The sequence below is a fragment of the Narcine bancroftii genome, chromosome 2, assembly GCF_036971445.1.
Source record: "Narcine bancroftii isolate sNarBan1 chromosome 2, sNarBan1.hap1, whole genome shotgun sequence".
Lineage (NCBI taxonomy): Eukaryota > Metazoa > Chordata > Chondrichthyes > Torpediniformes > Narcinidae > Narcine > Narcine bancroftii.
Window position 1 is genome coordinate 94,494,670 of NC_091470.1, and position 14,028 is coordinate 94,508,697.

General features: G+C 43.3%; 1 protein-coding gene across 3 annotated transcripts in view; it reads left to right on the plus strand.

The window, feature by feature from the left end:
* Nucleotides 1-14,028, plus strand: part of LOC138753906 (annexin A4-like) — a 94,925-nt gene that overhangs the window by 71,586 nt on the left and 9,311 nt on the right. For all 3 annotated transcript variants that reach the window (XM_069917453.1, XM_069917454.1, XM_069917455.1), the window contains 2 exons: nt 6,245-6,340; nt 6,420-6,478. In XM_069917453.1, coding sequence (XP_069773554.1) covers nt 6,245-6,340; nt 6,420-6,478 — 155 coding nt within the window. The remainder of the gene's footprint in view (nt 1-6,244; nt 6,341-6,419; nt 6,479-14,028) is intronic.

Genomic DNA, 14,028 nt, shown 5'->3' on the forward strand with positions numbered 1-14,028 from the left:
AACACTCCTCATACATTAGCCCCTGCATTCCGGGAATCATCCTAGTAAATCTCCTCTGCAGCTTCTCCAACAACATCACATCGTTTCTAAGATAAGGGGCCCAAAACTGCACACAGTTCTCCAAATGGGGTCTCATCAACACCTCTTTACTCTTGTACACTATTCCTCTTGAAATGAATGCCAACATAGCATTCGCTTTCTTCACTACCAATCCCACCTGGTTATTAACTTTTAGGTTTCCTTGCACGAAGACACCCAGGTCCCTTTGCACATCCAAGGTCTGAATTTTCACCCCATCCAAATAGTATTCTGCCTGTTTGTTTCCAGTGCCAAAATGTACAACTGTACATTTCTCTGTGTTAAATCTCATCTACCATAATTTTGCCCAGACTCCTAATCTTTCTATATCCTTCTGCAACTTCACGGTTTCTACTACATTTCCTACTCCGCCACCTATTTTGGTGTCATCCGCAAATTTGGCCACAAAACCATTTACACCACAATCCAAATCATTAATATAAATTGTGAACAGCAGTGGCCCCACTACTGACCCCTGCGGAACACCAGTAGTTACAGGCACCCATCCAGAACACGAACCCTTAATTTCAACCCTTTGCTTCTTGCCTATCAGCCACTTTTCCATCCAGTTTAATAACTTCCCTGTAATTCCATGGGCCCTCATCTTATTTAGCAGTCTGATATGTGGCACCTTATTTAAAGCCTTTTGAAAATCTAAATAGATAACATCCACAGCCTCTCTTTTGTCTATCCTACTTGAGATTTCTTCAAAAAACTCTAATAGGTTGGTCAGGTAGGATCTACCCTTTAAAAAAACCATGCTGACTTGGACCTATCCTGTCATGCATCTCTAGGTATTTCATCACCTCATCCTTGAGGATCGATTCTAATATCTTCCTGATCACCGACGTCAGATTAATCGGCCTATAGTTTCCTCTTTTCTGTCTCCCACCTTTCTTAAACAGCGGAACCACATTTGCCACCTTCCAATCCTCTGGAATCTCTCCAGAATCTATCGATTTCTGGAAAATCATCGCCAATGGATCTGCAATCTCCAAAGCCACCTCTTTCAAAACCTGGGGATGCACCTCATCTGGCCCAGGAGATTTATCAATCTTGAATCTGTTTAGCACAATTTTTCTAGTAACCCTAACCGAATCTAACTCGCTGTCTGGGATATTACTAATGTCTTCCACAGTGAAGACAGATGCAAAATATTGATTAAGTTCCTCTGCCATCTCTTTATAACCCATTACAATTTCCCCAGCATCATTTTCTATCGGTCCTATGTCAACACGTGTCTCTCTTTTATTTCTTATGTTTGAAAAAGTTCTTATTGTCGTTTTTAATATTGTTAGCTAATCTCCTTTCATAGTTCATCTTTTCTTTCCGAATGACATTTTTTGTCTCTTTCTGTAATTGTTGAAAGGAATCCCAGTCCTCTGATTTCCCACTAATTTTAGCTTCCATGTTTGCCCTCTCCTTTGCTTTTATCTGAGGCTTCACTTCTTTGGTTAGCCACAATGGTATCATCTTTGCTTGGACAAATTTCTTTTTCCTTGGAATATATCTATCCTGCATGCCTTTTTTATTACTTGCAAAAATATCTTCCAGTCCTGCTCTGATCCTCCAATTAGTGTGCTTTCCAAGAGCTAGTTCCTTTCTCATACCACTGTAATTTCCTTTATTCCACTGAAAAATTGATGCATTTGATAATTATTTTTACTTTTCAAATTTTAAATTAAATTCAACCATGTTATGATCGCTGCTTCCCAGAGGTTCTATGACCTATAATTCCCTAACGACCTCGTGTTCATTGCACATAACCCAACCTTCTCCCCTGCCAACCCCTTGATGTCGACTGGTTCACAATCTGCTGATTTCCTCCTGAAGTCTACAATCAGTCCCTTGGTTTTGCTAACATGGAGTGCAAAATTGTTGGTGTGACCTCCTTGTACACTTGTGATTCTGCCAACAACTGTGGTGTCGTCGGCAAATTGGAATTGTACCTGGCCACACACTCTTGGGCGTAGATCAAGTAGAGCAGTGGGCTAAGCCCACATCCTCGAGCTGCACTTGTGTTGATTGTCAGTGAGGAGAAGACATTGTTTCCAATTCGTACTGACTGTGGTCTTCTGATGAGGAAGCCAAGGATCCAGTTGCAGGGGGTGGGTTGCAGCTGCCCAGCATTCGTCAAAGGAATATCACCAACTGCCTAATCAACTCTGTAATTGTGAAATGCAGATATATGCCATGTGCTTCCAAACCCACTGCAAACATATGAGCATGAAATTGGGGTCAATGTCCCCTGGTACTGCTGAGTAAGTGGTGTGCTCTTGGAAACTTCACCTTCCAGACTAAAAGTTAAAAGTTCTTCTGCCCCTTTCGATGAAATTTAAAGGATCCAATTGTATTTTCTGTTTGAAAAGGTAGTTTTTTTGATGTCCCGGGAAGCATTTTCATGCCCAGATTATCAATGTTGAACAACACGTCCTCTTGCCTTGGACTCACTCGCTGGCATTAGGCCTAGACGTCTGCAATCCCAACATGTGTGCAGTCCATTTTTATTGCCCAAAGTACTTTACAGCCAATGTAGTACTAGTCATCATTCTTCTCACAAGATATAGGAGCAGAAGTAGGCCATTCAGTCCACTGAGTCTGTTCTGCCATTCTAACCATGAACTGATCCATCCTCCCACTCAGCCCCAGTCCTTCTCCCCGTAACCCTTGATGCCCCGACTAATCAAATACCTGTCAATCTCTGCCTTAAACACACCCGACCACCTTGCTTCAACGGCCGCCTGTGGCAACAAGTTTCACAGACACATGACCCTCTGGCTAAAGGCCTTTTTCGGCAACTCTGTTTTAAATTAATACCCTTTCATCCTGAGGTTGTGCCCTCTTGTCCTAGACTTCCCTACCATAGGAAACAACCTTGCTACATCTTCTCTGTCCACGCCTTTTAGCATTTAAAATGCCTCTATAAAGTTTCCCTTCATCCTTCTGTACTCCAACAAGTAAATCAGAAAATCTGGAAACATGACAACCAATCTGTATACAGCAACCTCCCATAAATGATTATGCTATTACATTTTTTTGGAGGAATTATTGACCAGGACAACAAGAAGGATTAACTGGATCTCTGAGAATATAGAACCGTGTGATATTCCTCTTCTATTCACCCCAATTCATGAGAAAGTACAATCAAGAATATTTACCTCAGTGAGGAAGGAAATTCAACCTGCTGAATATCATTCCCTCTGTCCTCTAATTAGTTTCTGCAAATTTTTTTTCTTTCAGATAAAGGATCCGATTCACAGAGTTATCTTTTGTCATATTATAGTAGACTTACAACTTGGCAATAAGCCCATATTCCCTTTTTCTCTTAAGGCATCATTTTCTCTCCTAACCCATGAAGTATTGCACTGAAATATCGCTAGACATGACCAGGTATTTGCACCCCACTGGGCACATTATTCGTTTGGTGTGAAAAGAATTTGTACATTAGAAATCTGTCCTTTTTGAGATGAAGTGACAAAACTTTGGCCTATTTCCCGAGGAAACAATGAGCAAGAGCCTAGCAGAGAAACTACAATACAAATCATGAAGTAAAGCATTCTACCATCATAAGATCATTTTCAACTTTTACAGAACTCTGGCATTTATCAGCTGTAGTCTGGCCAACAAATTATACTTTATGCAATAATGTGGGATGTGTACAAAAATGAGACACAACTGCTACTTAGGAAAGGAAGAGTCTCTGCGACAGTACTTCTCAAAATAGTGAAGTGAATATTTTTGGAGTAAAAAGCCCTCCTTCAGTGGAGAAATCGGTTAGGCTGGTGCGAAATTAACACACATTTTCTTTGAGCTAACCTGGCAGTTGGCAGGTCCAGCAATGTTAACTTGAAATCCTTTATTTAGAGAATGTGTGAGCTGGCAGAAGGAAATGTATCCATTTCTTTATTGCCTTCTGCTGTGAAGTCAGGCTTACACATCTTTAGTGACTGATCACTACCTCTGATAAGATGGATGGCATTAACATTGACTTCTCCAGTTTCCGTTAAAACGCCAGCCCCCCCCCCCTCCAATTTCTTCCCCTGTCTCCTTTCCTCTAGTTTTCTTTTTCTCTCTCCTTTCCCTTTTCCCTGTCTACTGACACGGAGCCAAAATCAATTCTTGACTTGCCTCTCATCATAACCAATTAACACCTTTTGTCTTTTCCCCCTCCCATTCTTCCCTCTTTCTCTCCCCAGTCTTTATTTAGACACCTTGAAGGGCTCAGGCCAGAAATGTCAGTAATATATCTTTACCTCCAATGGATGCTACGAGACCAGCTGAGTTCCTCCAGCATTTACTGTCTGTTTTTTACTACAATCACAGCGTCTGCAGACTTTCGTGTTTCACAAATTCTCATTTATTTTAAAGTTTATTTATTTATTATTTTCCTTGATATTTTTGCTAGTTGCTTGGGATTGTTGGTGCCTTGAATTCCAGATACCAGGAGTTTTACTGTACCTGGAATGAGCTGCCAGGAGCAGATTTAACAGTAGATTTAAGAGGCTTAGAGGAAGACTGAAGTGGAGAATGAAGCAGCATGTAGCAAAGTTTTGGTGTAAATTGGCATTATGTTCACATGGATATGTGGGTTGAAGAGTCTGCTTTCAGTTCGATGTTTGAAGCATTCTCCCATCATAAGTTTTGTACACCTCATTCTACTAAAAAAAAATTGAGTTTCATTTAGAAATTGATTTTTTTGATATAAGATAGTGGCAGGAGAATCTTTTAAAAGAAAATGTATAAATGAGTAAGAAAAATTAAATAACTGCACCAGTTAATTATCTGGAAGTGGATAGGTATATATCTGGGCTCAACAAAAAGTCGATTCTCCAACAAACATCGTCAATTAAACTAATTTGCAGAGGAAACCGAAAACACAGCAATTTTTCCTAGTAAATGCAAAGTGATTTCTCAAGGGATGTCGGGGAAATGCTGTGCAAGGTCAGAAGTTGAACATAAGTGTCTATGCATTAACCGTCATCGTTTACAAGACAAATACCAGGCATTAACGCCATGCAAATTCACCAGTTTGAATGGGAGGGGGTTGTGGGCTGGAAGGGCCTGTTACAATGCTGTATCTCTGAGAGAAAAACACTCTTAAATATTGCCAGAATTTAAAAAGATACGGAGCAGAGAATAACCTTAACAGAATGTGGTGCTGGCCAATTGGCCAACAATTCATTAGAACCATAAAATCAGTGTGTGCAGAAAATGGGATTACAGTAAGTTATTATATTTGTGGCTGTTTCTCCACACCCCCCACCCCAACCCAATCACAATAATATATCCCCATAAAATTTCTGAGTTCTTAAACGTTTATTGGTTTATTATCATGTTAAATTTAAATGTACACGTACAGCACGGCTACAGGCCTTTCTGCCATGATCCCCATGCCTCTCAATTGTGCTCAATTAACCATCATTTTAAAGGGTGGGAGGAAACCGGAACCCCCGGTGGAAACCCACACAGACACAGGGAGTATACATAAACTCCTTCCAGACAGTATAGGACATACCTTGGTACAAGGCATTCGATAACCAGTTGGATTTAGAATGTGATTGCCTAGTCAGATGTTGGTTGGTTTATAAATTTGTCACTGGGATAATGTGGAGGAGAGTAAGTAAGGCTTTGCTTGAAGAGCTGTCACTGTTTTAAATTAGGAATTGTGGTGTCAAATTGTGCACACCATCACCAAGAGAGCAATGTTATGGTAACCAGCTGTTCTGGTAATATTATTGAGATGACCAAGGGGTGGATCAGGGCAGGCAAATGAGCAAGATAGAAGTAGGATGCTCGTAATAGCAGACTAGTAGGGGAAATTTGGTGCAAGACCAATGGCATACTTTTACCAGAGCTTTGCCATAACAGGGCAGCACAAGATCTAGGAGCAGAAGTAGGCCCATCGAGTCTGCTCCTTCATTCCAATCAAGAGCTGATCCACCCTCCCACTCATCCTCACTCCCCGGCTTTCTCCCCGTAATCCTTGATGTCCTGACTAATCAAATACCTGACAATCTCTTCCTTCAATGCACCCAGTGATCTTGCTTTAACAGCCGCCTGTGGAAATAAGTTCCACAGACATGGGCCTCTGTACTGCACAAGGCAAGGATGTAGGAACTTCTATTATCATTGAAGTGTCTACGTTTTTTTTTAAAACACCATACAGTATTTGAAGAGTACAAGAAGATTGCGAACAAGGACATTGAGGCCAGCATTAAGGGAGAGATGTCTGGAAGCCTGGAAAATGCTTTATTGGCAATTGGTGAGTCCTGTACTTTTTTCATACTCTCTCTAACATGCATTTTTCTCCTGGATAATTAATATATAGTCCTCTCTTGCAGTGAAGAACATGAAGAACAAACCTGCCTACTTTGCAGAGAGGTTGTACAAGTCAATGAAGGTAAATTAACTGAAACCTGTTTGGCACTGCCTGTCGTAATCATTCCTGTGGAGAGCTTGTGATGCCGTCTTGATAAAGAGAATGGATGGCTGAAGAAGAGGAGTCACTTTTTAGATTTGATTTAGGGACGGCACAGTGCAGCAGTAAAGCACAACACTGTTACAGCGCCAGCGACCAGGGTTCGAATCCCATGCTGCCTGGAAGCAGTTTGTACATTCTCCTTGTATCTGCGTGGGTTTCCTCCAGGACCAGGGGTGTAGGTTAGTTGGATGTAATTGGGCAACATGGGCTCATCGGCCGGTTACTGTGGTGTATGTCTAAATTTAATCTCTTGACCTCATATTTTGAGACCAAAAGGAGTTTATCAAGATGAATCAAACATCGAGTCAAGATAAATTTTAATAATGTCAGACCATATATTCCCTTTTTTTCATTTTCAAATATAGTTTTTCTTGATCCATTCCCAGAATACTATCACTTAGTCCCATGATCTGAATTACACTGATTCTCCCTTCCATTCATCAAGCATGTCCCCACTTCTGCCACTGCCACCTTCACTGCATTGGTTTTATTTAACATGGCCCCAATTTAAGGCAGAGATTAATAGGTTCTTGATTAGCCAGGGCATCAAATGTGATGGGGAGAAGGCTGAGTAGTGGGGCTGAGTGGGGAAATGGATTGGCTCATAATTAGAATGGTGAGCTTATCTCTGCTCCTATATCTAGTGGTCTTAATTCCAATGAAAGGTAATCAAATTGCAGCATGAACTGTTGCTTTTGACTGCCAGACCCTCTGATCATTTGAAGCTATCGTCGCTTTTTTTTTGTGGATACCTGACATCTTTAGGATTTTCCATCTTTTTTTAAAATCAGCCTTAAGGATTTGCACAAGCTGTTATGTTTGGTTTTGCGTTCAATTATCAGGACGTAAATGATTTCAATTCAGTTGGTGTTGGCATCTAGCAAACATGAATGTCAGTGGAGCACTAATTTTTCCTCTGCACTTATTTTGTCCATCAACTGAGCAATGAGATTTTAAAGGCTGAATATTTTTTCACTGGTATCAGCATCAGATATGTCTCCGTATCAGGAATTCTGGGAAATGAGATTTGAATGGAAAGGCAATCTCCTCCATGGCAGTTCCAGTGCATTTTCTGGTGCAGCTGACGGTATGAAATGGTTTTCACAACAAAGGGCACCATTTGTTGAAGTCCTGCTAAATGTTGTTTCTCTGAAAGGAGAATTGAGAAAGAGGCAGGTGCTGCGCGACAAAAATAATTAACTGGTACTTTCTTGAATTGTACAGTCATCGTTATATAAGATGGAATCAGGCTCTTTGGCGCAACTCACCAAACTGGAGCCTGAGGTGCAGAGTCTGAAGCCGAACACAGTCTCCTGGAGGAACTCAGTGGTTCCAAGTGGGAGAAAAAGAATGATCCATGTTTTGAGCTGAAACTCATCAACCTGAAAAATTGTTTGCTCAAATGGTAGGACATAGCTGGAGGGTGAAGATGTCTATGAATTAAATATCCAGGGGACATCAGGTGATTTGGAACGATAGGCGGGAAAGTAAGGGAGGTGGTTTAGTGCTCTTAATTAAGGATGAGATTTGGGTAACAGTACGAGACAGTACAGGGTCCAAGGAGAAAAATGCTGAATTAATCTGGGCAGAGATTTGGAATAGTGAGAAGAAAATGTCACTGGAGTTGGAGTAGTCTACAGGCCACCAAATAATATGACAGTGGCACCTTGGTCTTGGGGGCATTGAGAACAATCTTCTGGCAGCACCCAACCAGATTCTTGGTCTCTATCCTGCATTCCGACCTACAGCTTTTAGTCTCTGAAGAAACTTGGAATGTAACTTTCAAATTGGTTAATACCTCATCTTTATGTCCTCGCTATTCGCTCCTACAATTTAAAGTAGTCCATAGGGCTCACACGTTCAAAGCCAAGTGATCTCCCAGTCTCTCTGGTGTAGAGAAGCCCACAAAGGGAGCACCAGCATCTGGACTCTCCATTAGAATGGCATTAACATCAACTTCTCCGGTTTCTGCCAGCCTAGTTTTCATTCTCCTCTTCCCTGTCCCTCTGTTTTCTTTCCTCCAGCTCTCCCACCCCTTCCTTCTCCATTCACAGAGCCATCCTCCCTCCCCGTTTACTGCTTGTCCTCCCTCTTATTACTTACTGCCTGTGGGCCTGTACCCCTCCCCCAACCATTTTGTTCATGTTCATGGTGCCATATTTTCATACCTTGATGAAGGGCTCATACCCAAATCGTTGGTTCTGTATCTTTACCTTTGCTACATAAAGTACATTCTTTAACCTGCTGAGTTTCTCCAGCCTTGTGTTTTCACTTCTATCCTCCTCTCCTAATTAAGAGTGTTAACCCACCTCCCTGCCAATTCTGCAGATTTACTTGATACCCTTGGATATTTAATTCCCGATCATCTCCACCCTGCAACCACATAATGTCCAGGCAGGCCACTCTGTACTGATTTGTGCACAACTTCATTGACTTGTTTCAAATGAGTGCCCTTGCAGTCATTGTCCTTATGGAATCTAGTAGGCGCTGCGTCTTTTATGTTAGACCTTTCTGCACCCATTCTAATATTTGCTTTGGTCTCTGCATTGCTTCCTCCTACATTTCTGCATGGATTCCCATCCCATATTAATTTAAACTGTCTCCAGCAGCACTAACAAACAATCCCCCAGGATATTGATCCAGGCTTTGCCCAGGTGTAGATCGTCTAGTTTGCATTAGTTCCACTTTCCTCAGAACCAGTTTCAATGCCCCAGGAATCTGAAATCCTCTCTCCTGCACTACCGCTCATGCCACTAACTATTCTGCTAACAGTTCACTTAAAATCCCCAGTATCCAGAATGTATGGGGATTGGTAGATTCCAGATAAGTGTATTTGCCGGTTGCTTGAGATTATGTGATTAGCCAAGGCATTAAACAGCAAGGCGGGCCAATTTTAAACTTTTGTAGCAATATGCTGGGGGGGTGGGGAGTGGGCAGAACTAGCACTAACAGCTCCAAACTCATGAAAGCTAGACACAACAGGCTCCTATCTACTGGCAACTAGCCACGACAGCCATGAGGCCTAGTGACTCAGCAGCACCCGTAGGTCTATGGAGAAGCCCTGGCCTACTCAACGTGAATGTCAATAGGTAGTACATACTCTAGATGTCATGATGCCAGGCCACCTGTTGTTTGTCTATATCAAGCTTGACAGCATGTCAATAAATGCTTTTGCTCTTCTCTGGCTGAAACCTGAGGTGTGGTCTCGTTATCCTATTTCAGCATGATGGTGTATGTCCATAACTTACATCTGCCACACTTCCATACTTATTTATTTTCCGTGACTTTTTTTTGCCCGTTACTTGAGGCTGCCAGATGCTCAATTCCGGATAACAGGGATTTTACTGTATTCTGGGATTCTAATTCTTATGGCATGTAACACTGGTAGTAATCCTGTGATTACTTCCATTGAGGTCTGACTTTTTAGTTTATCTCCTGAGCCCCTTAATTCAGCTTATAGGACCTCATCCCCATTCTTGTTTATATTGTAGTGCCTAGATCCACAATGACACCCCCCCCCCCCCCAATCCAACATGCAGATGGCTTACAGTTCCTCCGAGAAATCCCTATTTCTTGCACCCAGAAGGCACACACCTTTGGAAGTTCCTTAGTGGCCATCGAAGCACCTATCTGTTCCCTTACCACTGAAGTCCTGCAACCCTTTTTTCCTGCTCTCCTGTGCAGCAGAACCATTCATAATGTCCTGTAGGTGGCTATTGATGATCTCCCCGATTAGCCATCAGCCACAACAGAATCCAAAGTGACATATCTATTATGAAGGGAGCCAACTTCAGGGCCCTCTTGCACGATCTTCCTTCTCCTGCTCTGCCTGATGGGCATCTATTCCCTCTGTTTCCTAGCTGCTTAAATTGCAGAAATAGCCACCGGTTAAGTATGTTTTCCAAAATCTTCTCAGTATGGTGGGTGCTCCAAAATGAATCCAAGCACAGCTCCCACAGTCAGAGCATCAGAAGCTTCAGCTGGATACACTTTCTGCACGCAGTCTGAAGAACATTTGTCTGCTCTTGGACTGTACTCATTGGAGTACAGAAGGATGAGGGGGGCCTCAAAGAGGCATTTTGAATGTTGAAAGGCTTGGACAGAGTAGATGTGGCAAGGATGTTTCCCATGGTAGGGGAGTCCAGGACAAGAGGGCACAACTTCAGGATAAAAGGATGTCAAATTAAAACAGAGATGTGGAGAAATTTTCTTTAGCCAGAAGGTCATGAGTCTATGGAATTTGTTGCCACTGGTGGCTGTGAAAGCGAGGTCGTTGGGTGTACTTAAGACAGAGATTGACAAGGGTTACGGGGAGAAGGAGTGGGGCTGAGTGGGAGGATGGATCAGCTCATGATGGTGGAGCAGGCTCAATGGGGCACTTGGCCTACTTCCGCTCCTATATCTTGTGATTTCATGAGTCATCAGGGTTGCTAGTTCACTTGCCATGACTAAAACTATGAGGGAAATGTTTGACTAGCTTTGGAAGCAGTGAAAGAAGAGGAACCTTACCTTTACTTCATCTTCAGAGTTGCCCTCCTCACTGAAACCCAACATTCACCAAACCTGCACTGAGACAACCATAAGACGTAGGAGCAGAAATAGGCTATTCAGCCCATTGAGTCTGCCCCCCACCATTCATAATGCCCCACAATCATAAGCTGATCTATCTCAGAGCCACTGCCTGGCCTTCTCCCAGTGACCTTTGATGCCCTGGCTAATCAAGAATCTATCAATCTCTGCTTTGTATACCCAATGACCTGGCCTCCACAACCATCTGTAGCAACAAATTCCACTGATTTACCATCCTCTGGCTGAAGAAATTCTTCTGCATCTCTGTTCTAAGCGGACACCCTTCAACCCTGAAATTGTGCGCACCACAAGGGACAGCCTTTCTACATTTACTCTGCACTCATTCCTTTCACCATTCAAAATATTTCATTAAGAACCCCCCCCCCCTCCCCCCCACCACCACTTTTCCGAAATTCCAACGATTACAGGCCAGGAGCCTGTAATCCTTGTACAACAATCCTTTCATGCCCAGAATCATCTTTGTGAACCTCCTCTGATCCTTCCCCCAACACATCCTTTCTTAAACGAGGAGCCCAAACCTGCTCACAGTCCTCCAAGTGAAGTCTCATCAATGCCTTATAAAGCCTCAGCATCACACCCCTGCTCTTAGATTCTATTCCTCTTGAAATTAATGCCAGCATTACATTTGCCTTCTTCACCACCATCTCAACCAGCAAGTTTACCTTCAGGCTGTCCTGTATTTGGACTCCTTGTTCCCTTTATGTCTGGGTATTTTCAAATTTCTCCCCATTTAGAAAAGTCTGTCTGTTTATTTTTGGCTACCAAAGTGCATGATCACACCAGGACTTGCCAGCAGCCCCTCCCAAAATAGCCATTCCACCTCCTGCTCTCTCCCTATGATACTTACTGTGAAAATACCCAGCACTCACTTTAACTGATGGTTGTTCAAATCTCCCACTCAGTTCTACCTCCTACTCTCTCCTGTATAAACATCTCTGTACATATCGAAGTGTTGCATAGATCTAGGTGCCACATGTGTGTTGTACTAAGTCATGCTATGTTTTCTTATGTACCACATTCTCAGTACCAAACCCAAGGAGTTGATAGTTGACTTCATGAAGGGAAAAATTCAGAGGCGAAAAGAGTTTTCTGGCAAGGATGTGTCTGGCAAATGCAGAGTTTGCATATTCCTACCAGGAAAATGAACAGGCATAGGGAATCTTGGTTTTCAAGGGATATTGGTGATATGAATAAGAAGAAGAGAGGTGTATAACCGGTATAGGCAACAAGGAGCAAATGAGGTACTGTACTTGCAGAGTAAAGAAAATGTAAGAGAATACTAAAAAAGGAAATCAGGAAAGCAAAAAGAAGCCATGAGGATCCTTTGGCAGATAATGTGAAAGTAAACCCGAAGGGTTACTACAAGTATATTAATAGCATAACAAGGGACAAAATTGTTTCTCTCGAGGATCAGAGTGGTCAACTATGTGTGGAGCCTCATGAAATGGGGGAGATCTTAAACAGTTATTTTGCATCACTATTTACTCAGGAAACTGACATAGTGCAAACAGATGGAAGGGAAACAAATAGAGGTGTCATGCAGCATATAGGGATTAAAGAGGAGGAGGTGATTGCTCCTTACAGTGAATAAAGGTAGACAAATCCCCTGGGCTGGATATGATATTCCCTCAAACCTTGAGGGAAACACGTGTTGAAATTGTAGGGGCTCTGACGGATATATTCAAAATGTCCTTAACCACGGGAGAGGTGCCAGGGGATTTGAGAGTAGCTCATGTTGTCCCACTGTTTAAGTAAACCAGGTAACTATATGCCAGTGAAGTTGACGTCAGTAGAAGGTAAATTATGGCAGGTGTTCTGAGAGATGGGATATATAAGTATTTGGACAGCCATGGGCTAATTAAGGACAGTCAGCGTGTCTTTGTGCATGGTAGGTTGTATTTAACGAATCTTGTAGAGCAGGGGTGTCAAACTTAAATTCATGGAGGGCCAAAATTAAAAACTTGGACTAAGTCGCGGGCCGAACTAAATATTTATTGAAAATTTTCAACATCATCTGCATGTTTTCTCTTCTTTCAACATACGTAATGTTAAACTTTAGGATATAACTTTAGGAGGATAATGTTACAGGTCATGAGTAGGTAGCTCAAGTTCACCCTTTGCTTGACCTGAGGGAAACCTATTTGGTCCCTGTGGAGATGTAGTCAGCATTCACAGGCTGTGTCCATTTTGGCCTGCATCAGGACTCAGCATTTCCTGCTCACTCCTCAGGCTCTAGGCCTCTATTCACCCTCGACCCACCATCCCTCTACCTGACCAGTCCTTTATCCAACCTCTACTCACCCCACTCGCTCTGCCTCTACCCACCCCATCCTATAAACGCCCCTCTACTGCCTCTCCCCTCAACCTGTTCCTCCCTCTACATGTCTCTCACCCTCTAATCACCCCTCCCCTACTCACCCTACCCCTCCGCTTTTACCTCTTCCCTATCCACCCCTCCTTCTTCTCATCCCTCCCTCTAACTGCCCCTCGCACCACCATAACTTCCCCTGCCCATTACTCCTCACCTACACCCTCTGCCCACCCCTGCTTACCCACCCACTCAGGCCCAGCGCGCTGCCGATCAGCCTTTGCGGACAGCCACCATCTCTCTCTTCATGTGCAGGGCCGAACCAGCCGTCCCTGGGGTCCGCGCGGGTGCAAGCGCTGAAGGCCGTGGCGATCGGGAGAAGTGCGCTCGCGCTGTGGAAGGGCCGTCCGGTGCCAGTCGCGCGGGGCTCGCGCTGCCCGGGGGGTGGTGTGCAGCCTGCCATGCCTGTCGCGCCGACAGGAAATCACAGGCGCTCGCCAATCCGCCGCACCGCTCGACAGGTGGGAGAAGTGACTGGTTGCGCGGGCAGCCTTCCAACCGGCTTGCCGGC